This window comes from Coffea eugenioides, chromosome 1 (assembly GCF_003713205.1).
Source record: "Coffea eugenioides isolate CCC68of chromosome 1, Ceug_1.0, whole genome shotgun sequence".
Lineage (NCBI taxonomy): Eukaryota > Viridiplantae > Streptophyta > Magnoliopsida > Gentianales > Rubiaceae > Coffea > Coffea eugenioides.
In genome coordinates, this window is record NC_040035.1 from 26312995 (window position 1) to 26338692 (window position 25698).

General features: G+C 31.0%; 1 protein-coding gene across 1 annotated transcript; it reads right to left on the bottom strand.

The window, feature by feature from the left end:
* Window positions 1-21362: 21362 nt before the first annotated feature.
* LOC113769468 (protein FAR1-RELATED SEQUENCE 5-like) lies at window positions 21363-23507 on the bottom strand. Its single transcript, XM_027313923.1, has one exon. The coding sequence runs from the start codon at window positions 23505-23507 to the stop codon at window positions 21363-21365; it is 2145 nt and encodes a 714-aa protein (XP_027169724.1).
* Window positions 23508-25698: the final 2191 nt, after the last annotated feature.

The following is a 25698-nucleotide window of genomic DNA, read 5'->3' on the forward strand; positions in this document are numbered from 1 at the left end:
CTTCATGATCCTAAAAAATCTTTCTAAATCTCTCACATTTGCCATATTTACTTATACAAGACTTAACTCTATATCGCACACCTATACTTCTTACAATGCACTTCTATTGTAATTACACCCTCTCAATTTAATTTCAAATTCAAAAACAATTTCCCTATCATTTAGTTTACACATGTCCCAATCCAATGGAGGCTAGCTTTATAGCTGGCATCAATCCAAGACCACGCGGAGTATATGAAATTTGACTTCAAATTCAAATTTCAAAAATGGAATTTTCTTTTCAAAAGCAATATCCCTTTTGATATATGGGACCCACATATCCCTAACTGGCTAGTTGCCTTCAACCACATGGTATAAAAAAACCTAGCGGCCCACATACCTATCAGCATGTGGGAGGACAAGGAAGTAGGGGTGAGCATATTCGGTTCTTACCGAATTCATAACCGATTTCAAATTCAATTCGGTAATTTGAAATCGGGAATTTGGTAATTTGGTACAAATTCGGTACGTACCAAATTCACCGAATTCTAATATGGTATGAAATAGGTAATGAGATTATGAATTAGGTAATAACCGATTTCGCATTCCAATTCGGTAATTGAAATCGGGTACCGCATTACCGCATTCGAATTACCAAATTGGCATATAAAATTATATAATATATAGATAAATGCTATTTAGTATTAGTATATACTACTAATACTTTATTATATTATATAGGTAAATGCTATTAATAATAATTAGTATATGGTATTATCAATTTATCATCATATCATGTACTTATAATAATAATAATATATAATAATGTACAATATATTATTTTAGTATTTGTTAATTGTTATATGACTATAATAATACAAATATATAGTAATACATAACAATATAAGATAACTATAATACTTATTATTTTATACATGAGTAACATGACTAGAATTAGATAATAATTAACACATATGTCATATATGCATATTGCATAATACTAAATATTAAACAATAAACATAATTAGTAATTAAATTTAGATATTGGTAATTTGATACATCATTCATGTTTGAATTATTGAATATTTGAATGCGTAATCTCTAACTTGCAAGTATTAGTGCACTCTACATATTTAACTTAAAAATTCATATTATCTATTCACTAATCTTAATTCTTAAGACTTTAAGTATAGATAAGATAGCTAAGTAGTTAGCAGTGTAAGTGAATGCATATGAATTGCAAATCAATGTACTAGTGTATTGACTTTCACAATAACATGTGTAAGTAAATAAGTTTTTATTTTGATTTGAAATAAATTATAAGTTTGTAACTAATATAAGTTATCACTAGTCATTGTAATTTGTAAGTTTGTAACTAATAGTACTTATTATTAATCAGTGTAAATTATAAATTCATTGTAACTACTAATTAATATTGCTTATTATTAGTCATTGTAAATTATAAATTCATAAATTATCACCAATCATTGTATAGTCTAAGTCTAAGGTTTATTCTAGTTTAAGTTAATCACTTTTTATGTGTTTCTTAAATCATAGACTAAGGATTCTAGGTATAAGTGATCAAATAAATGCCAATTAAACCACAAAATGATTAGAACATAAGTAATGTGTTCAATTATGAATAAATTTGGGGATCAAATTAGTAATAATTTATAAATCATTGAGGAGCATAATGAATGTATTATAATTTAGGAGCCCCAATTTGTAAATTAAAAATTACACAATCACTGCGGATGAATTTGGGAAAAGTCAGATTTCAGCTGATAATCAGAACAATCACTGCCTAGTGCGGTAGTGCCTTCACGGCTTCACTTAGGGCTTTCACAACTTCACTCCCAAGTCCCAATTCCCAAATCGAAGCTGCTCTCCGCCGCACTCTACGTCTCTCCTGTCTCCATCTCAGTCCTCATTCGACCGAATTTCTCACTTCACCAGTTCATCCCTGCCGTGCTGGTTCATCGCTGCTGAGTGCCAAAGCCGAAGCACCAATCACTGCTCATCTCTGGCTCGCTTAGGTAAGTGCTCATCTCTGGCAGTAAAATGGCCAAGATCGACTTTAAAAGTTAAGACCTTGGGGAAAAATTCCACCTTTTACCCGTTAGAAAAATTAAAAAGAAAAAAACTTGCTAAAATGAAAATTTTACCTCCTTGTCCTTGGAGATTCTCTTAATTAATGGGTCTTGCCAACATTCTGGATGAAGTTATGCACTTGTGCTTCTTTGAAACTAGTCTATTCTTGCCTTGAATATTATATCGGCCTACAACATTTTGCATAAAGCTGAATCTATTTTTTATGGTGAAGTTAATACTGAGTCTTTTTTTTTACGCATAAAGCTGAGATTTTGCAATTGACATGATTTTTTGCATTATTCTCCAAATTATTGCAGTCATGTCTACTGGAAGTACTAACAATCCCAATCAAGTCATGACATCACCAGATTGGTCAGCTGAAAGTCCTACTCCAGCTCCAGCTCCAGCTCCTAGCTCGGCAGATTCAGGAGGAAAAGAGCCAAAGAAGCGAGGTCCATACAAGAAAAGATCTACAGTTTGGTCACACTTCAAAGAAGTTGTTGAGGGTAAGATTAGATATGGTGAATGCCTTTTTTGCGAGAAACGCATAGCTGCTGATGGTAGGACTAATGGTACAACTGGTTTGAGAAATCATATAACCAGATGTCCTAAGAATCCTAACAACAAATACACTAATCAAGCTACATTGTGTTTTGGGGAAACTGAAACAGGGGATGGGGAAACCAAGGCTGCACTTTTATCATGGAAATTTGATGCTGAGATAATTAGGAAGAAAATTGCTTATATGGTGATTGTCGATGAGTTGCCTTTTAAACATGTTGAAGGCATTGGATTTAAAGAAGTGATGCGTGCTGCTTGTCCTCAATTTAGAATGCCTTCTAGATGGACGGTCTCTAGGGATTGTTATCAACTTTATTTGGATGAAAGAACAAGATTGAAAAAGTTGCTTAGGCACAATTCTAGTAGAATCTGTCTCACAACAGATTCTTGGACTTCAATTCAAAGAATTAATTATATGTGCCTTACAGCTCATTTTATTGATAATGACTGGAATTTAAAAAAAAAGGTTATAAGTTTTGTTCCAATTTCTAGTCATAAGGGTGTTGATGTTGGGCAAGCTGTAGAGAAATGTCTACTTGAGTGGGGAATTGATGATATTTTTACAGTTACTGTTGACAATGCTAGCTCAAATGACACTGCAGTTAATTATTTGAGGGGAAAAATTGTTAATTGGGGAAAATCTGTTTTGGAGGGAAAGTGGCTTCATGTTAGGTGTGTTGCTCATATAATAAATTTGGTGGTTAATGATGGTTTGAAAAAGCTTGGAAACTCTATTGATTCTATTCGTGCAGCTGTGAGGTATGTAAGACAATCACCTGCTAGGTTGAAAAGGTTTAGAGAGTGTGCTACAGCTGAAAAAATAGAATCACAGAAATTGTTGTGTTTGGATTGTCCTACTAGGTGGAATTCCACCTATTTGATGTTGGATGTAGCTCAATTATATGAGCGAGCTTTTGATAGGTTCGCACTAGAGGATCCTTACATGATTAAAGAACTTGAGTCTGTACCAACATCAACTGATTGGAGGAAAGCAAGATATCTTATTCAGTTTTTAGAAAATTTTTATGAATTGACTTTGAAGGTCTCTGGGTCTAAGTATGTCACTTGCAATACCTTTTTTCAAGACATTAGTGGCATGAATGCAGTCTTGAACAACATGATGGAAAGTGATAACCAAGAAATGGCTCACATGGCATTCGGAATGAAAGAAAAGTATGATAAGTATTGGGGACAAATAGAAAAAATGAATATGCTTATTTTTGTTGCCCCCATTCTTGATCCACGTATTAAATTTGAGTATGTGGAGTTTGTACTTTTGAAAATGTATGGTCCGTATGATGGTGCAAACATAGCTTCATTTGCAAAAGAAGCTTTAGTGCAACTGTTTTCTGAGTACAAAAAACTCAGCTCCCCTCCTGAAGTCAATGCCTCAGCTTCTTCGAGTAAATCTGGAGCAGTAGATAAAGGTGCAATGGCTGGTGATATGGATGCTGGAAAACGTATCCAACACAAGTACAAAGAGGAGTTTAAAAAGAGAAAAATAGAAGCTGGGGGCAAGGATTCAAAAACTGAATTGGATAAATATCTTGGTGAGGACTGTGAAGATGAAGAAGATGACTTCAACATTTTGACATGGTGGAAGGTGAATAGTCCTAGATTCCCTGTTCTCTCTAAACTAGCTCGTGATGTGTTGGCTGTGCCGGTATCCACAGTTGCTTCCGAAGCTGCTTTTAGCACGGGTGGAAGAGTCCTTGATCCATTTAGGAGTTCTTTAACTCCTAAAATAGTGCAAGCTCTGATTTGCACTCAAGATTGGCTTCGGCCATCGGATTCTAAATTGAATGTGGAAGAAGAATTGGAGGATCTTGAAGCTTTAGAATCTGGTAACATATTTCTTATCTATTGTATATGCTGATTATTGTAAAATTTCATTTCTCTATTGTTTTAAAGTAACTACTATATTTCATTTTTATGTTTTGTTGCAGGCTTGACTAATGGAGGTGCTGAAACTTCAATCACTCTTTAAAGATAATAGAAGTCTGGAACTAAATTATGTTGCAGTCAGTTTTCAGATTTTGATTTCTGATTTCTGGTTTCTGCATTCAGTTCATTGTGACTTGTGAAATGTGAACTTGAAAAATGTCTGTTAGTGTTACTTTGAATAACTTGTCGTTGTATTGTCTATTGGCAGTTGGTACTTGGTACTCCAGATTTGTATTTGATGGATTTTGGCATTTGTAATGTGTGTGTAATAATTTGGATGTTGATTTCCTTTGAATTGGTGTTGTAGGCTTGTAGCCTGTAAGTTTGCAATTAGAATTAGTTTGCAATTAGCCTCATAGCCTGTAAATTGTACGGAAGCAGCGTTGCAAACTTAAGCTGATAACAGGCTTTTTTTTTTTTATTTTTTAAATAGATAAATTCGGTTTAACCGAATTCATTACCGTTTTCAAATTTGAAATCGGTTTCGGATGAATTCGGTTATGCCCCAATTCGGAATTGAAAAAGGTTTAAAATTTTACAGGTAGAATAACCGAATTCACCGAATTCAGTGCACCGAATTACCGAATATGCACCGAATGCTCACCCCTACAAGGAAGGTTTGTTCCGTGGGTCAAAGAAATTTGAATGTCAATTCAAATTTTATATTTTAATTTCTTTTCCATCTCCTCGAGTTAATCCAGACTATCAACATGTGGACCCCTTATCCACTATCCACGTGTCCGCCCCGAACGTCTTTGTAATATTATAAAACATTCGGAAGAGAAGGGATTATATAAGCCAACCCATTCTACTTGATTGTAGGGATAGTTTCCATTGAATTGGGTGATATCATCAGGTTGGGTTGATCATTAAAATGCCTAGAACACCTTCTTCCTTCCTCATCAATGCCAAGAACATTTTCTTCACTTATCATAGATGTATTCTCATTAAACAAAAATCAAGTTTTAGATTTTATTAGGCATCTCCAGTTCCCTATTTCGCCTGTTTATATTAGAGTTGCTCAAGAAACCCACCAAGATGGGTTTTCTTATCTCCAATGCCTATTCCAGTTCGTAGGTAAATATATTTATATATATATTAATTTTTTCTACACTGATAGTGTATATACTTTCAGCGTTGAATGTATGACAACTATGTAAAATTTGAATTTCAAATTCAACTTTTGCACATATATCAGAAAACCAATAGTAGTAGTGTATATGTAATTAGTGTATGTAAGATTTACTCTCTATATACCCGCACTAGTAACAGTTTATGTACTTTGCATGTGATTATATTAATCAAAATCTAACATCTCTTAGATATAATTTTTTTTTCTGAAATTTGATTTTTACTTCATAATAAAATATTTTATATTCTCAATTTCTTTAACCAATTATCATTACAAAGACTATCTAGATTTGAACTTTTGATCTATTAATTTTTGAATTTAATATGAGATTTCTTTTTTTTTTTTTTAATTTCTTTTAACTTTTTGGTAAATCATGGATTCCACTTTGATAAACAATTCTTAGTATGGTCATGTTTCACCAAAATTGTTGTATACTAGCAATATTTTAACTATTAAAAATCATAAATATTATATTTTGAATGTAGTACGAAGAATGCTGTTAAACAAAAAAAATATGTACACATGTGAAGTGTGAACCTAGCAAATAGAATTTATACTTATTAGTAAAGTAAAAACTTAGACCATAAAATCAATTTTTTGGAAGGGTATTAGAGTAAATGAAATGGCCTATTAGATTTTGTCATTCTAATTGTTTTCACCACGCTCGCACCTTCCTTTACTCCTGACAAGCTCGTTTACTAGCCAGAGTTTTAATGCTCCTTTTTTTAACTTGAAAATAAAACCCTGGGTTAAGTTTTTGATGAAATCCACAAATTTTAACAAATAAAAAAATTTGTATAAACATTTGAATGTTATTTGCAATAACATTTTGAATCTAATTCTTTTCTTGGTAAGACAAACGAAATGCAATTGTACAATTAGAATGAATTAATTATTTAAGAACAAAATACATGAACCATGCTCATATCCAAATTCACATGAATATTTAATTATTCTACTTCATATCTTCTCGGTTGAACTTTTCAATTTTTTTTTATGAATTTGAATTGAATAATGCATGGTGCATTGTTGAATTTGGATTGTTTACATTTTTTCTAAGTGTTATTGAGGTTAATAAAAAATGTAAATGATTTATAGTACTCAATCATCTTAGATTGGTTATTTAGTTGTCAATTGAAATTCAATTGATAGAAATAGCTGGATTCTTTTATTTTTGCTTTTTACATTTTTTCTAAGTGTTATTGAGGTTAATAAAAAATGTAAATGATTTATAGTACTCAATCATCTTAGATTGGTTATTTAGTTGTCAATTGAAATTCAATTGATAGAAATAGCTGGATTCTTTTATTTTTGCTATTGATTTTGTATTTCTTCATATTGATAAGCAGCATATAACTATGCATCTATCTCATGATATTCATATTAAGATTCTCCAAATGAATATGGACACTTTTCTTCTTATATCTTTCTCTTTTGTTCTAAAAACATCTATTTTTTGACACTGACATTTTTTATAATCTTAAAATTATGGCTAATGCAATTAGTCACACTATTTCGAGTAAGAAATTGCTTCAGATAAGAAACTTTGACACACATAAGTATTGGAAATGGAGTGCACGAGTTGCTAAATAGTTTTAACAGGTAGTTTTTCATTTTAATTACCAACATTATTGAGATTTAGTCATTTGGAATGTTTCATACTTTTAATTACTACCACAATTAAAATGCAATAAATCTTATTGAAAGAACCAAGAGGCACGGAGTGTAATATAGGCACAATAAAAAGTAAGATCAAAGAGTGCTTACACTCTACAATGTCAAGACTCATACTTTTAATGTGTGTATGTATACATATATACTAGTAATATCACACGTTCTTTGCATGTGATTATATATATTTTTTATTTTTTTATTTTTTTGTACTAAAGTACTTTACAAAATTAATGTTGATTATTAATACCATAGTATTTTTTCTTTCTACTAGTTATGGAGTATATGTCATCTCCCTGTACACAAAGAAAGTATGGTAAATTATGATATAGTATTCTTGTCAAAATATACGAAGCAAAATTTGTGAAGTTACAGTTTCTCTGTCTAGCTTTCAAGAACGATAATCAATGGTGTAACTATTTTTGGGTAGAGATCGCATATCTTGTGCCAAAATATAAAACAAAATTTATTGAGTTACAATTTATAAATCTAGCCTTCAGAAGTGATACCAATATAACATTGAGACGATGAAACTACTATTATACGAGGATAACAGTAATATGAGTAATACATTAGAACAATAGAGAGAGTAATATGGGATATTTTAAAGTGAGGAAATGTAAATGATAAACACATGATAAATTTAGAGAGAACCACACTTAGCAAATTTTGTATCATAAGCATATGGGTCTAGCTTTCAAGAACAATAATCAATGGTGTAACTATTTTTGGGTAGAGATCGCATATCTTGTGTGCCAAAATATAAAACAAAATTTGTTGAGTTACAATTTATAAATCTAGCCTTCAGAAGTGATACCAATATAACATTGAGACGATGAAACTACTATTATATGAGGATAACAGTAATATGAGTAGTACATTAGAACAATAGAGAGAGTAATATGGGATATTTTAAAGTGAGGAAATGTAAATGATAAACACATGATAGATAAATTTAGAGAGAACCACACTTAGCAAATTTTGTATCATAAGCATATGGAGTCATGGTCATATAGTTTACACCACTCTTCATATGCTTACATTCACCAAAGTTTCTAGTTATGATTTTGGTCCATTATTTTTTAATGCATTTTGATCTAGCAATTCTACATCTAAATGACTTCTTAAAGATTTCTTAGTTTACCAAAAATGACATTGTGGATATTTCTTAGATAACAAATTACTACTAAATTTTACACACAAGACAGTTTAGATAGCTAAAGTTAAGAGTATGTTTCATTCTAATCTTTTTTCCCTTCTTCTTTACCTCCTCCGTTGGAGATGGCTTCTATCTTTTTTCCCTTCTTCTTGTTTCATTCTAATCTCACCAAACAATTAAACACAAGCAACTTAGCCTTCTTTATATTAAAGGCACTCTAACGTTCTTTTTGGTGTCATTTAAGTTGTCCTTTTCATTATTTTGATTGATTTGTTTGTTCACTTTATGTCATTTGATTATTGGTTTTCAGTTTTAGGGATCTTTTTTGAGTTTGTTTGCCTGCTCTTAACAATGGATTTTAATTGTTTCATTATGCTATTTCAGTTATAGATAACTTTTGTATTCACCAATTAACATGACTGGTATTCATTTATTCGTCATGATTAAAATGGTTATAATCACTTTATCCTCTTAACGTTTGGCGTCATTACCAATTTTTCCCTTAACATTATTTTTTAGTCATTTTACTCCCAAAACTAATGGTCAAACTTAACGGAGTTTATTAATTCAAGTGATAAGACATGTTTAACTTTTAAAATTATTATCATTTTATCCCCATAAACTATAACCTTATTATCAATTTACCCCCTAGACGTATTTTTTAGGCAATTTATCCCACCATTAAACCAACTTAATAAGTTGAAAAACTTTGGAAGATAGTACCCACTTTTTTGTATAATAAAAAAATAAAAACTCTAGAGTAGCTCTTCTCCTCCTTTTTAGTATCAAGAAAGAAGTCAAAACATTAATCTCTTTCTTTTTGGCAATCTTATTAATATTGAAAAAAATAGAAAAATAGGGAAGGAAGAGAGATAGCTCAATTCTTTTTTTAATACAAACAAGAAAGAATTCAATATGTTTATTATTTTAAAATTACTTTAGTTTTCTGTTTATTACCCAATTCCAGTCCCGAGAACATTAAAATAATACGATAATATTAGATTTCTTATTTTCTTTCTTTGTAAAATCTAATTTTCTATTTTCTTCTGTCCTATCTCCTTTTCTTTTCCAAGTATTAGTAAGTGTGTAAAAAGAAATTTGATAAAACCCTTTTATATTTATGATTTTGGAATCTTAGAGTGAATAAAAGGAAGAATAATTATTCCAACTTTTTTATTTAATTATATAAAAAAAGGTAAATACATTAAACATTTTTTAACATACTTTTTAGATTAACGATAGGGTAAAATATTTAGAGAGTAAAGCGATTATGAAACTATAATTTAAAGGGATAAAGTGATAATAACAATATAGTAATGCTATAAAATAAAAGGGTATTTTTATCAAAAATTTATTAACATACTGAGTTGAATTACCTATGGGGCGAAGTGGCTAAAAGATAACATTAAGGAGTAAATTAATAGTAATGATATAGTTTAAGGGGGTAAAATAATAATAACCCTTATTAAAATGCATTGCAATTATTCTGTGGAGGGTAGTTTAGGTACTACAAAAAATAAGACACAATTCTGCTTACATTGCTTACACTGCTTGTAAAGCACAAGTAAGGACTCATGTGTTCTAAGAGCAAATTTTTTTTAGTAAAGATAATAGTATTTGTATTAAATAAAATATATACACAAAGTAAAGTTTGAAGTGTACTGCAATGGTAGTCAAAGAGTTTTATATTTAGATGTTTTATATTAATAACCATCAATATTTATCATAATTTAAATTTGATGTTACACTTTCGTAAATATTATCATAATTTAAATATAATGAGTGTGATTAATAGTCGAAAGTAGTTTGGGTATAGGAAAAGTCTGAAGTAACGATAGTTATGGTAACGAAACTATTTTTACCTGATATAACAGGTAAAAATACTTTTAGCGACCATTTGATTACCTGTTGTACTGGTCATCTAAATGAAATAGTTCCTAAAATTTTGGTTAGTAAGTTTTGCATAAAAAATAGTAAGTGAACTCGATATATTAGTAACTTTTATGTCTCAAAAAGTAAACTTGAATAAATATGGAACTAACTTTATTTTTTTGAAGTAAAATACTACTCTATATCTGAAACTTAGTTTTTGGAGAGTAAGTTTAGTTCAATTAATAGTAAGTTTTTATAGATTAATAGTAAATATTGTTGATAGAATAGTAAATTTGGTTAATCATCAAAACTTAATAGTTTGTGGCATAAATTTACTATTTTACTTAAAGAAACTTACAATTGTACGTATTATTTATAAATGTTATGTGGTTGAAGCATTTAAATACTACTCTATATCTGAAACTTAGTTTTTGGAGAGTAAGTTTAGTTCAATTAATAGTAAGTTTTTATAGATTAATAGTAAATATTGTTGATAGAATAGTAAATTTGGTTAATCATCAAAACTTAATAGTTTGTGGCATAAATTTACTATTTTACTTAAAGAAACTTACAATTGTACGTATCATTTATAAATGTTATATGTTTGAATCATTTTAAATATACTATGAAAACCTTTTTTTTTGCATATGACCTTATAAAATATGTAAGAATAATTTGTCATAATTTAAATTTTTAATTATGGGAAAATAAACAACTAAGTTCCCAAAATATTTCACTTTTATTGTTTAAAAAATCTCAACTTGTTGGTTAAATTCAAAATAATTCTATTGTCAAAAATAGTTTTTCTCAAATTAACTTTCATGATTAGATGTGAGATACAAATATGGTAAAATATCTCTCATACATATGTCATGGATATTTCAGACTTTTAGTTAAAAAAATTTTTGTGTTAAAATAACATTTATCATAGTGTACTAATTATTTTAGGACCATTTTATAGGTGAACTAAATTTAATTTAAATTATACAATAGATTATACATGCATGTGATTTTCATTTATAATTATTGGATCCCATTCTTATGAACAATCTCCCAAGGAAAAAAATCAAGATCATACTGATTTTCTTATATTAATTGTTATACTAATTTTGTCATTTTTATTATTATATTATTTCTCATTTTGTTTAGGCTTTTACTCTTATTATTTCTTGTGTCTCAGATGTAAATTTATTAAAACTTTATCATCTTATTATATTCATAGGTGTTAAATTATAAAAATTTTGATATATAAACAAGTAATATTCTATATATAACTAGAAAGATTTGTTGTTATTGTTATTCGAACTTTCAAACTTTTCAAAAATGGAAAATGATTAAAAGCTTATAATACGACAAAATTTTATTACATATTTCACAAGATTATGTGAAAAGTCAAACTATTTTTCATAGTATTTTAAAATATATAAATAAATTTTTTAAATTATACCTATAATTATGTATTATACAAGTATATTATGAGTACTTACTAACTAAGGTACCAAGAATTAATCATTAATAAAACATCTTATCATTATTTCAAATAAATTTCCTAATACTATTTTGAAATATGTTTTAAAATAAAATAGTACATGTGTCCCATAAATCAGTAAGTTTTGATTATTAATCAATTTACCATGTTATTAGTAAGAGTTACTATTTATGTATAAAAACTTACTATTACTTGAGTTAAACTTACTCTCTAAAAAGTAAGTTTGGGATATAAAGTAGTAATTTATTTGTTTAAAAAGTAAGTTTAATATTTATTCCAACTTACCTTTTGAAGTATAAAAGTTACTAATTTATTACGGTTAACTTATTATTTTAGATAGAAAACTTACTTTCTTATTTTTAAGTGTTATCATATTCAGGTGGATAGACCTATCAAATAATCAAATGATCGCTAAAAGCAAATAAAAAATGAATCAAAAATGGTCATCCAAGTGTTATCCTATTTATGTCTTAAAAAGTAAATTGAAATAAAAATGAAAGTTACTTTTTTAAAAAAATAAATTACTACTCTATATTCGAAACTTACTTTTTGGAGAGTAAGTTTAGTTCAAGTAATAGTAAGTTTTCACGGATTAATAGTAAATCCTGTTGATAAAACAGTAAATTTGGTTAATCATCAAGACTTACTAGTTTGTGGCATAAATTTACTATTTTACTTAAAGAAACTTATATGAAACAAGTATTAGGAAGTTTATTTAAAATAATGCTAAGATTTTTTTATTAATGATTGAAACTTAATATTATAGTTAGTAATTGTTGGTAACGTAAATGTATAATATATGATTGCATGTATCATTCATCAATGTTATGTGTTTTAAGCATTTTAATAAATGTATGTATCATTTACAAAGGTTATGTGTTCTAATAAATTTATTTTCTAGGTCACAAGTATAAAAGTTAAATTTGTACTAATGTGGCATAATCTTTGAAAACTATAGTAAATTTACCCACATATTAAGTTTCGTGAGATTCAAATATATTTTGTATCATTACAATATGGATTTATATGCACATTTTTTTTTATCAAACTTACTTTTAATTGGCAAATAGTATGTAAATTATTATAAAATGTCATTTTATAATAATCATAATTTGTATAGGTGAATGGTATATAAACTGCTAAAATTGCCAATTTATAAATGATCAAATCTTACTACTTTATGGCATATATTAGTTTGGTCAACTAAAAAATTATCGTAATTAAGTATACGTTGGTTGTTGATTTGAAATTTGCACCCCTGTCACTATTTCGTTATTTCTACCACAAGTTTTTCTAATCAAAGTAAAACAAAGTCAAATATCTTTTCCTTTTGTATGTAGTATTTATATTTAGTAAAAAATTAAAAACCATGATTACATTTCATAATTTCTAATGAAATTAGTAACATTTTCTAAATAAATTGGAATAATTTGTAAAATATGTTATTTTTTTACCAATATAATTAGGGATGGCAATCGGGTCCAAATTGGAGTGGCGGGTCGGGTTTAGACCCAGGTATAAGAGAAAACTGGCTGATCCGAACTTGACACGCCAACCTGAAATGGGTCAGGATATCTGACCTGAATCAGAAAATTCCGGGTTGTCGGGTTGGCGGGACGACCCCAATGACCCAAATACTATTTTTAATTTATTAATTTACCACTATAAATTCTAATTCACACAAGACTAATTACACAATCAAGTAATAAAAATTTAAATAAATAATCTCAAACCAAATATTTGGGTTAAATTAAAAACACCGCAAAAGCGTTTTATTCCAAACCAAATATAAAATAAATAAAAGCAGTATAAAAGTAAAAAATAATATAATACATTATTTGTCCAAATATAATAATTTCAACCTCGAATAAGTTAAATAAATTCATTTAGGATTAAGTGATTAATGCCTTTGCAAAAAAAAGAATAACTTAGTTTAGTTAGGTAAAATAATTTTTAATTCATAAACAGGTGATCGGGTCGTATCGGATCACCCACGGTTTGACCCGAATTCGATCCGTTTTCTTTTCGAGTTCGTCAAATTCTACTCGATTCTGACCCGAACCCGCGAAACCTCAATCCGAATCAATTAATTTCGTGTTAGATTTATATCGTGTTTTCAGGTCGTATCGGAAATTACCACCCCTAAATATAATCAAAAGAAATTTGCACTACTAAAAAGCAAGTGGAAGAAAAGATGATGGCATAAGTATAAATGTGAGCAACTATATACATATCACAACATAAGTTTAGGTTTGATTTGTTCAAAACATAGGTAATTTATTCGTTAGTAGATATGAAATGCATATTAATTTTCTACAAATGCAAAATATAATTTCATATATACTAACCATTAACAGAATATGTAGTTTGAACACGATCAATTGAACACATATTTCGTTTGTTTAGCTATCATTTATTTTGTTACTTAGGTTGAATATTTACATTCGAATAGAGTATTGATATCGGAACTTCAATTATTCTTGATGAACTTCAATTAAGTGTCAATGACAACAATTGCTAAAGTATAGTTTTCTTAAATTTTTTTGAAAAATGACAAAAAAAATTACATTTTTTTGTGAAAATATCAAATTGTTAATTCAATTCAAATAAATTTTATAATAACAAATATTATTCCTCAAACTGGTTGCTTAATCCGTATCTATGCCCGTACTAGTGTCGAATGGATAACTAAAATAGGAAATTGCAACAAAAAATAATTTTTACAGGAAAGGTGCAAATAAGTAGAACTTTTGCTAACTTTAACCCAAAATAAAAAAAAGGATAGGCTTTTTTGTAGTTTTGAATTCAAAAGTGTTTGTGGTTGTGCTAGAATTCTTTATTAAATTTTGAAACAGTTAAGAATTCAAGAGATAAGTACCAAGGTGACTTTTATTAGCCATTAATTTTAGTTAGAGTAGGAAAGGTCGATGCCCTAGTAACGCTTGGATTTCTTTATGCCCTAGTAACGCTTGGTTTTCTGATGTTGAAAGTACATCAGACGAAAGTCTCTTCCTCCACCGCCACCACTAGTACTTATTTGGGGTGACAATTTGTGAATTATGGATGAGCGACAAATAAATGATGTAAGTAAATTATGGTGTGAGATTTTATGCTTGTAAGATCTTTTGTATATTTTATTCCCTCTCATAGGCATGTTCTATTATAGGTATTTTTTTATATTCACCATATTTACTGAATATTTATTCCTATGTTGCTAAAAGTTATTTTCATTCTCTTTCTTTTGGAAGCAAGGTGAAGAAAACAAACTCCTTTAAAGATAGATTTTTTTTTTGTAATAGAACGCTGAGGTTAGAATTGTAGCATAATTGATGTCGTTCATGGTAATGCACCCCATAATTGCAATAGGAGGTTAATATTGATTGGCTTAGGATATAATATGGTAACGCACCCCATAAAGAGTTTAATAATTGTTGTCGTATCCGCATTTTTCCTTAATTTGCTGATAATATTCTTGTGATTACTTTTCCTTGAGTGACCATTCAATTGTAGTATGGAATCTTTTGACAATGGTAATATGATAATATTAATTTATGGATGAAACGTAAACAGAAAGGCAGAAAGACTTAGCACTACTTATAATAAATATATAATCACTTGACTTCTCGTGGCCAAGTACCCATACTTATAGTACTACATGATTAAGTAGATTTTATTTCTGGGTTTTATCGACAATCTTATTTCTTGTACTGTCTATTGATTAATATGGAACTATGTTGATAATTATTATTGTTTTTTATGTAGGCTAAAGTTGTACGAATTAAGTGGAATTCACTATCCCCTACAAAGAAATCAATGTACAAAGAGCGTCATCGAAAAACTAAAGCTGACTACATTGCAAACAATAGAGATGACAATGCCAAGGTAATGTAATGATATGAATTATAAAATTACTTATTGTTCTAGAAATTTGTAATACAATCTACTAAACTAGGTTATTAATCTTTCTTTGAAATATGTGGCATTGGTGATGGAATTTAAAGATATCACTTATTGCTATGTTTCCATAATATCTGATGTTAGAGATTAATCATAGTTGTGCTGCGTATTTCAGTTAACTATTCCAACCAGAACATCACTCCGAGGCGTACATGACATCATACAAAATCTAGTTCCGGAACAAGGAACCTTAATCACGGGAATTGGCATGGGAAGCTTACATGAAATTAGGTGCAAGAACATTCATAATGCTTTATGTGAATGGTTAATAAATAGATTTGATTATAAAAATTGTACACTGAATGTTCATGAAAAGGTCATTCCAATAACTACAAAAGATGTTGAGATAGTCTTAGGTCTAAGTTGTACTGGGCTTGACGTGAGTACAAATCGATGCATAGCAGATGATGTTAAAAAATTGTCAATTGACCTTGGTTTTCAAGAGTCTGGTTTAACGCTTAGCAATTTGAAGGCAAGGTTGATGTCAAGTAATGGTAGCTGTGATGACAATTTTAAAAGATGTTTTATTTTGTACATGTTGGGAGCTATCCTATGTCCAACTACCGGACTAAGTGTTAAGCGCGGTTTTCTTCGAGTTGTGCAAGATGTTTCCAATCTTAGCAATATCAATTGGAGTAAAATGATTCTTCAAGAGTTGATCACATCTGTGAAGAAGAAGCGTGAAAAGAATCAGCTTGGGTTGCGTGGCTGTATTTATTTTCTTATGGTGAGCATTTTTTAATTTTTCTCATGTCTTGTAGTATTACTAAATGTTCTTAATGTTATTATGCATTTTTTCACTTGTGAAGCTCTTTTATTTGGATCGTGTCACTCCGCAAGGATTGGTATTTGAACCCTTTGCAAACAAGTCACGTCCTCGAGTTAAATTTTGGAGTGATGAAGAAGTAAAACTGAAGGTTTATTCACTTACTTCGTACTACGGAATTTATGGCCTAGATAAGGTACAAATTAAGTGTATATATACTTAAATTCTTGATTTACTTATGTTTGATTATGTAGTTTGCATGCTAAAATTAATTATAAATTGATGAATTTATAGTTCACCATATCCTTATATTTTTTTGTTTGTTCATTCTTGTTTTATGTTTTCATGCCTATATTAGCATTTTCTAGTAATGATAATTTCTTATTTGAATATGTTGGTAGTGATAATTTGCTTTAATTTAACATGTATAGATTCAAGTTATGGTCGATGACAGCGACGCATCTATTCCCTCTCCAATGGCTTACATAGCAGATATTATGCCCATTTTGGATAAACATTATTCTAAAAAATTTGACAAGGTTGATGACACATTGGAGAAGATTAACGACAAACTTGACAGTCTTGCAACGGCGGTCTATGAGTTGTCTACTATGATTGCGATGCAAAATGATTTGCATGTGCAATCTGGTCAATTTAAGAAGGAGACATCATTGCATAATAAGGATGACTTGCAAAATATAGAATATTGCAATGAAAGGCAGACTTGTGCTAGTCACTCTAGCATTAAAAATAAAGGCGGTCCTGTGGATGAAGAAATTGATCCGAAAATCCATCGCTCACCTGTTGCACGTAAAGAAGAATCACTTGACACACTATTTGGTCCTAATCATTATAAAGTGCCACCTTTAGGGTCCCCTCCAGATAAATATGGTGTGTTAAAAGACTTTCGAAAAGGAGTGATGCGCATGGTTAGGAAAAATCACAACACCCTTGTTGACTCGCAGATTGTGAAGAGCAATAAAAACGTCCGACTTGATGACTTGTTTGATCATTTGAGGGATTATTCTGATGGCGATAAAAAGGAACTAGCTAATATGGGAGACTCTTCCACTGCGTGTGAAGAACAGGAAGTAAGAGCAGATTCAAGTTTTGCCTCTCTTATGGAACTAAGTGATGATATAGGTATCAAACATAATGCCAATGATATGGAGAACACAGATTCAAGTCTTAGCAATAACACAACTAAGAAAAGGAAACTCAATAAACAGTCAGAGTTCAAAAATTATTTGCCGATTGAAGACAAGGTATGCAATATGGTTGTTTCATTTCAAATGATACATTTAACATATTACATCTTTATGATACATATTTGAAATAATTTTTACATTTCATATGGTTATTAAACAGCTTGCAGGGCAAGAAAGAATGTTTGCCGAAAAGTATATATTGCAGCAGTTTTCCAATGATAAAGCGCGAATCCTGGACTACATATTTAATGAAAAATATAATCAGCAGTAATATATTTAAGGATAATAATGGATTTTTCATAACAACTATTTTAGCATTATCATTGTTATTAATTATAGACACAATTAACAATTATTTGCAGTGAACCAATTGTGCATATTGGACAAGAGTTTGCCTCAAGAAGTGATCTGGCATGCTTGAAACCGAGAACCTGGCTTACTGAAAGTGTGAGTTTTCTAATGCTTTAAAACCTGATTTTTGAAGGTAGATATACTATCCAACATATGATGATTGTACGGGGTAGAGGTGAATTGTAATATATTTGCAGCCAATCAATCTTGTTGCAAACATGCTTCGGATAGAGTTTGAGGAGAACCATAAAGATCAAACATATAACACATGGTACATGCCAACTTTCTTCACGGTAGGTTGACATATCATTAACGGATTATGTTTGTCATTAATTCATATTTTTTTGATAATTTTGTAAATTTTGGTAAAATTGTGCAGTGCAAATTACAAAATGCCGAACCTGACCTTACTACTATTTCAATATATTTTGATGCTGATAGATATGGAGGAGACATTGAGATGTGTGAGAAGGTTCATTAAATAATGTTTAAAATTTATGCATTTTTTTTGGGTTTTACACTAATTTTTATTAAGCAATTACATGTTCTTGCAGATATTTGTGCCAATAAATGAAGATAACCAACATTGGTATTGCACACTAGTTGACTTTGTTGAAAAGAAGGTGTACATACTGGATTCGTTGCCTAATTCAACAAAGCAACGAGGTGTTGTGGTTAGAAAGTTAGTAAGTATCATTTTAAGTTGTGTAGCAAATAATGATATGGACATTTTGTGTTACAATCGTGATTTTATTTTTGGATAATAGGTGCAAGATCTTGATACTGTACTACAGCACAAATTTGGGGATAAGTACAAGTTTCAGGCATCGTTATTTGAAGTTGACGAATCTGCTAACATTACTAAACAGCCGAATGGGTAACTTTCATTAATTATGCTGTTGTGTTGTGCATTGGAATCCCTTCTCTCATTTATTGTGATGATTGATTTACATGCAGCTATGATTGTGGTGTATACGTTATTAATTTCATGAAGTCATCTGAAGTGGAACAAATGAGTTCACTCATGGTACAGTTTTGTAATTTAATATGAGTTTTTTGTGGTGAATAATTTTAAATGTCATTGTAACAGTTATCTTTACTTGCATGGTTAACTGACTAATTCTATTATGGTGTCATGAATTTTCAGTTTCAATCCGAGACTGAACGTTTTACCATTGCAATGGAATTGGTCCTACACCGTAAGAATGCATGGGGATTTCTTCTACAAGATCATTTGCAGAGAAGATGATCAATAAAAGTATTCATAGTTGGAAAAAATTGTAATTTAGTTTGGCTATTTCTAGCTGAATACCAAGTACTTTATAAGGCAGAAGAACGTGCTTTATATTTGCTATTGTCCTATCTTACTAGATGTGCTTTATATTTGAAGAGAGAAGCGGTATTCTCCTGCGTCCTACTTGAATTCTAATGTAGTAAGTAGCTGCTTATATAAAACTACCGAGGTTTTATTATGGTTAAGCATTAGAACAACTACTGCATAATAGTCCCTGACTAAGCTGAACAAAATGTGACAGGGTCACAACTACAAAAGTAGTAGCGCAATCAGAAAACACCTATAACAACTAAGACAAAAAGAGAGACTGTGTCCGATGCACCCCATGTTTGACTAGAACCATCCATATGGAATTTCATGATTAATGCTAATCTTCCCTGCTTCCTTTCACTTATTCCGTCCTGGCGAGATATCCAGTCCTGAAAAAGAACATGACTTTCAGTTTTAGCATATCTGGGAGCGGAAATAACCAAATGATGACAAGAATAACAGTAAAACGTATGCGTGCTTCAAGCCCCTAAGCTTTAGTAGCAGAACAAGCCATGTGAGAAACATTTCTATAGTAAACCACCTATACCTATTTTAATGTTCGAAAAAATCAAAGTAGATAATTCATTTATTCGAGAAACTAGTATTTCAAAATAGGATGAAACGGCTCATTTTGAGCGTCAGTAATAATCTACTCACCAATTTATTTAGTAGTTGGACTAAACAAAGGTCCATCTAATGCAAATTGGCCGAAACAAAGAATGGCAACCTCAGATTTTATATAATTTACTAACTTTTAATAACTAATACTTACGCAACAGAATTAAGGCGGCAGGTTACTAGATATAGATATCTAAGCATGACAAGATTACATGGCCAAGAACTGAATTTAGAGCACAAAGACTTTGGGTTCATAAAACTGAAACAATCAAGAGGCTAGTAACTTCATTTGAGAATATGATCACCTGCAAATCAAGGGCTCTGAAATCACTATCAAAAGCTTCAGTTTGAATAGAAATTTCTGGTTTACAAATCCAAGAGCACTTGGATGCTGAAACTATTCACATTCAAACAAGTAAACACCAATCATTGCAAACTAAGGAGATTGTGTTCAGATTTACAATTAAAACGCATTAAACTACCCTCGGAGAAACGTAAATCAGCCGCCAATTTTTGAGCAAAGTCCATCTGCAAAATTTGTACCCTCTCAAGAATAAAATTCCTTAATGGTCTTGGCTGAAATCTGGTTCATTCACAACCTGACCATCACAAGATTTGTATTAAAAAAAGGCCACAACAACACATAATCATAGCAAATGGGTAACACAAAACTTAGGCATGAAGAAGGAAAAAATGTACCTAAATATTTCCGTCTCCTAACAAGCTAGTGTTTCGTACATGACTTTGGATTAATGAAGGATTGCATGCCCACATTAATGCCTATACAAATGCAAATACAGCACAATTATATTTCATGTCTTGACACAAAAATAAAAGCAAGCTATACATTACCTGACCAGGAGGAATGATCTGAAACCAGTTACTATCCATTAACTCCTTATTGCATCCATGCTGTGAATCTGATTGCAATATACCATAGGATGATCCTATCAGGTTCGAATTTACATTGTCAACATAATCAGGTGCTCCAACATGATCATAATTGTGAGTTTCATATGCATCCGTGCACAGTTTAGTACATTTCCGTCTATCATGTCCAAATGACCTGCGGAAGAAAAATTGCCAAGCACAATCCATAAACATAAAGAATGAAATTATAAAGTGGATCAAAAATGTTAGCTAACATATATAGCTAACATTTCATATATAGCTAACATTTCATATCTAGTTTTGAAAAGCTATTCTAACCGTAGAATAAGACAATTTTAAGAGTAGACGATTACTTGCAATTTTTGCATTGTCGTCGCTTTCGCTTGTGAGTAGAATGTTTTGCCTTTTGTCCCTTTGTAGCAACAACAATTGGATCACGAACATCAAAATCACTCCTCTTTATGGACTCATCCATCATATTATCCTTTTTTTTAGCTTTATGCACTAGAGGCGCATCATTCACCCAAAGATTTTTGAAACGAGATGTTGAATTTATAATGCACTCTCTAGCTTCATCATATCCTTGTTGTGTCTTAACTGCATAAAAACACATTTGATTACTTAATGCACATAAAGCACCAAATCGAGCTGCTTGAATTGCTGAATCTTCAAGTTGAATAGAATATATGTTTTTTTCGGCTGGCTTTGCTTGCTGAGTCCATCTAAACAGAATGCATGATTTAGGAATCTCGTCCATATCCTCAGCTTTCATAACTGCAAACGCATGGGAGCAAGGAATTCCATCTGACTCAAGTTTCTTACATGAACAAATAATAGTCCTTTCAGATTTATCCAATTCCACTTGCCAAGAGCAAATTCGATGCAAGTACTCAGTGAATGTATATAACTTCACCTTATCTTGATCAACAACTGAAACGAGGCGAAGTGAGGCTTCAGCATAAATTTCATCACGAATCTTGAAAAAAATCTTTCTTGTGAAAATGCTTGCAGCATTTCCTTCCAATTCTCTCAAATGAGTAATTAGAACAGGAGATGACTGACTTGTGATGCATTCTTCCTTGTGTTCATTCCGCCTAACTTTTGATAAAAATAGCTCAAATCGATGAGCAAACGGGTAAAGTAGCATTTTGAATTGAAGGTACTTGTGCGCCGTAGCATTCAATTGCTCTGATCTTTGGGTTGATTTCATTCCAGCAAAAAAGTGTCCTCTCAAAAATGCAGCAGCCCATTTTTCCCTTTTGTTGTATAAATCGACAACCCATTGGTTATCTCTCAAATTGTGTTTCTCAACTAGCAAATGCCACCTTCTCTCAAACTCTTCATGGCTACAAATCATGTCCATTGCCACATCAAAATCAAGAACGAACCCCTTATTTGTATGGGTAACAACATTTCTTTTTAAATGCCAAGCACATAATCGGTGACGGGCAGAAGGAATAACTGCCTTTATTGCATTTCTCATTGCACCATCCCCATCAGTGACAACTGAGATAGGTGCCTTTTTTTCCATGGCCTCCAAAAATGTTTCCAATACCCACTTATATGTGTCCTCAGTCTCATCAGCAATTAATGCACACCCAAAAATTGTGGTAACATAGTGATGATTTACGCCGGCCAAAATTACTAGTGGCTTCCTATAAGCATTGGTGCGGTATGTAGAGTCAAAGACAAGAACATCACCAAAACATTGGTAATCCAAACGAGATTGAGAATCTGTCCAAAAGAGTCGTATCAATCGCTTCTCCACGTCAACAGCATACTTGTAAAAGAATTTTGGCTCACCATTTGCTCGACCATCCAAATATGCCAACACCTGAGAGGCATCACCAACTTCAAGTGCATTTCTATGGAATTGGTCAACAGCATTTCGTAGATCCTTTTCTGTGTATCCCATCTTGTTGTGGCCCCCAGCTTGGTAAGCTTGAAGGTCCACTATTTGAGGAATTCGAATACCAACTCCATGCATCAAAATAGCATGCTCCAAGTCTGCTGGGTTGACACTCCTATGTGATCGAAGAAATTGTACAAATTCTTGATTTGCCAATTGGTGATTGTGATCCATATTAAACCGCTTAATCGTAAACTTCTGAATATCCTTGTTCCATTGCACAATTATAGTTGCCAGACAACCAACTCTCGTAAGGCGTTTTGCCTCTTTCTTACGGTTAACTAAATTTAACCATTTGCTATTTCTAAAGCCCTCTCTGTTGCATACCCATCGTTTGTATGTCACAATACCTTTCCGATCTTTCTTTTCATCCCGCTCTCTAATACCAAAACCGACCATTTTGCTATGACATAGGTAAAATTCTCTGGCATCTTCAATGGAATCAAATGTTAATACTTGAATTTCATCAGAAGATAATTTGTCAAGCCGATCAACAATGGTTCTCCAACTTATACCACCACCAAGCTTGGCCGATTTGTTAGATAACTGTTCTAGTTCATCTACATGAGCTGTCATTTCTTCCATTTTCAGCATGATGCTAGAAGCTATCAAGTCAAAGATGCTGTCATGTCAGTCAAAGAGGCTATCAAGTCAATGTTTGTGTTGATGTATGTTTTCTGAGATTTTTACTTAAATTCTTTGCAATACAAATGAAAATATTACAACTTTGGACTCCTACGCAATCTATACTCAAGTTGATCGTACCCAAAGATTGGAACCCAAAGATTAATTCTTAATTCTTAGTCATTCAAATCTTTTGATGCGAACTCCAATATCTCCCAAATAAAACAGCCTAGTAACTCAGTTTTCATCGCTAAAGAATCAAATACTCATAGCTATCATTACTTTTTTATGCAAAAGTCGACATTTTTAGGTAAAGACCCCCGGTTACTAGGTAACGAAAACCAGAGACTATAGCTCAATGTAATAAACTAAACATAAAAGCACAAGCAATAATACAAAGGGTAAAAAATAAAAAAGTCATTTATGGTTAAGCAAACATATAGAAAAGCCCCATGTGATATCAAAACATACAATCCGACATCTCGTGATTTGAATTAAATTGAAAGATGATGAAAATCGTTAAAACTAACGTATTTGAGGCACATGCGCTTGCTTTGCAACTAATAGTACCTTAAAGCAATTTTTTATAATTAATTTTCATTTGATATACCTATTTTACCCCTTATAGAGAAGCCCCTAGTGGTTAACTTAACCTACAAAAAAGCCCTCTATAGCTTCGAAACATATACGTTGGATTTAATTCGAAACTTTCAGGAAATATATTGGAAAAAGAGTAAATATTCTTGATAGAAATCAACCGCGGGTCTTATGTACACTACTTTTGGGATATGGTAAAAGTTTTAAATTTGGGTTTTTACTATTATAATATTATCTTAGAGTCTTTTTTAAGAACTTAAAGTAAGAATTTTGAGAGTCTACTTTTTTTTTGTATAAAGTGAAGGAAAATTTGACAAAATAGTTACTTATATCTTTCTCAAACTTTCGAGTCAGCAAGCAAAACTAGACCCTACGATACTAGTATAAGATTTGTAAGTGTTCATGAAAAGCGAAAGTAAAAATTGTCAAGGTCGACAAAGCCATCAAAAGAGGATGATTGTGAATTTTTTTGTAATTATGGTGCTATCCCACATACAGATTTTAATCAATCTAGAACAACTATTTTATGTATGACAGGGATAAATGTTATATATTTTGAAACCACAATGGACTTTTCTGTAATTTGGCTTAACCATAGGGGATTTTTCTGCATTTTATCCTTATATATATCTGGATATTTTTGTCATTTTATCTATCCACATTAGTTTTGACAATTTCTATCACCTCTCCAATTTGGTTCAAACTATGAGATGCTGAATTGTATGTTTCAAAACTACAATGAGCTTTTTCGTATATTCGCTTAACCACAGGTGGCTCTTTTGTTTTTTACCCTAATACAAAAGCATACTTCATATCTCAATAATATGGGGAACTAAGATTGATAATTAGGCCAAATTCACAATAAAAATGCTAGAAAATTATTTACAATGCCTAGAAAAGTTAGCCAAAATTGAAAAGATCTCATAATACCAAATATTCACCAAAGAAATGCTGTATAGTAACACCATTTAACGCTTAACACATACACAAATACAAACCTAACAGTAATAAAACTTGAAATATAAGCCATTGCCTTTCAGGAAATCGACAAAAATTTTTAAAATTTTAATCATAAATTTCACTTAACCTTTCTACCCCTCTCCTACACTTAAGATAACATTGTCCTCAATGTTAGGGATAAAATAAAGAATTAATAACATGAAAAGAACTGAAAGTGAAATTCTCCTGACAACAAATGGAGTGCCAAAGACCAAATGCAGTGAAATATGAAACATTTCACCAAACATCTTATATGCATTCACAAATTAATCACATTTAACTTAAACGTCTAGTCTCAAGTCCTTTCCTAGATGTTTCATATGGCTATTAAGCATATTTTACCCGTAGACAATCAAAACTACAACCATTTCCTAGATGTTTCAACGGACATTTTCAGCCCCAAAATTGCAATAAAATCTTCAAATTCTCAGCCTTGATTTCGCAAGAAAATCTTGACAAAAAAACAAATGAAATATAAATAAATTACAGCAATGTAGTCAAACGATTTCAGGTGGACATGATGGACTAACCTCGGCACTGCTCTCTTTGATTGGCT

Coding starts and splice junctions, on each gene's coding strand:
- LOC113769468 (XM_027313923.1), bottom strand. CDS start 23,507: ATGGAAGAAATGACAGCTCATGTAGATGAACTAGAACAGTTATCTAAC.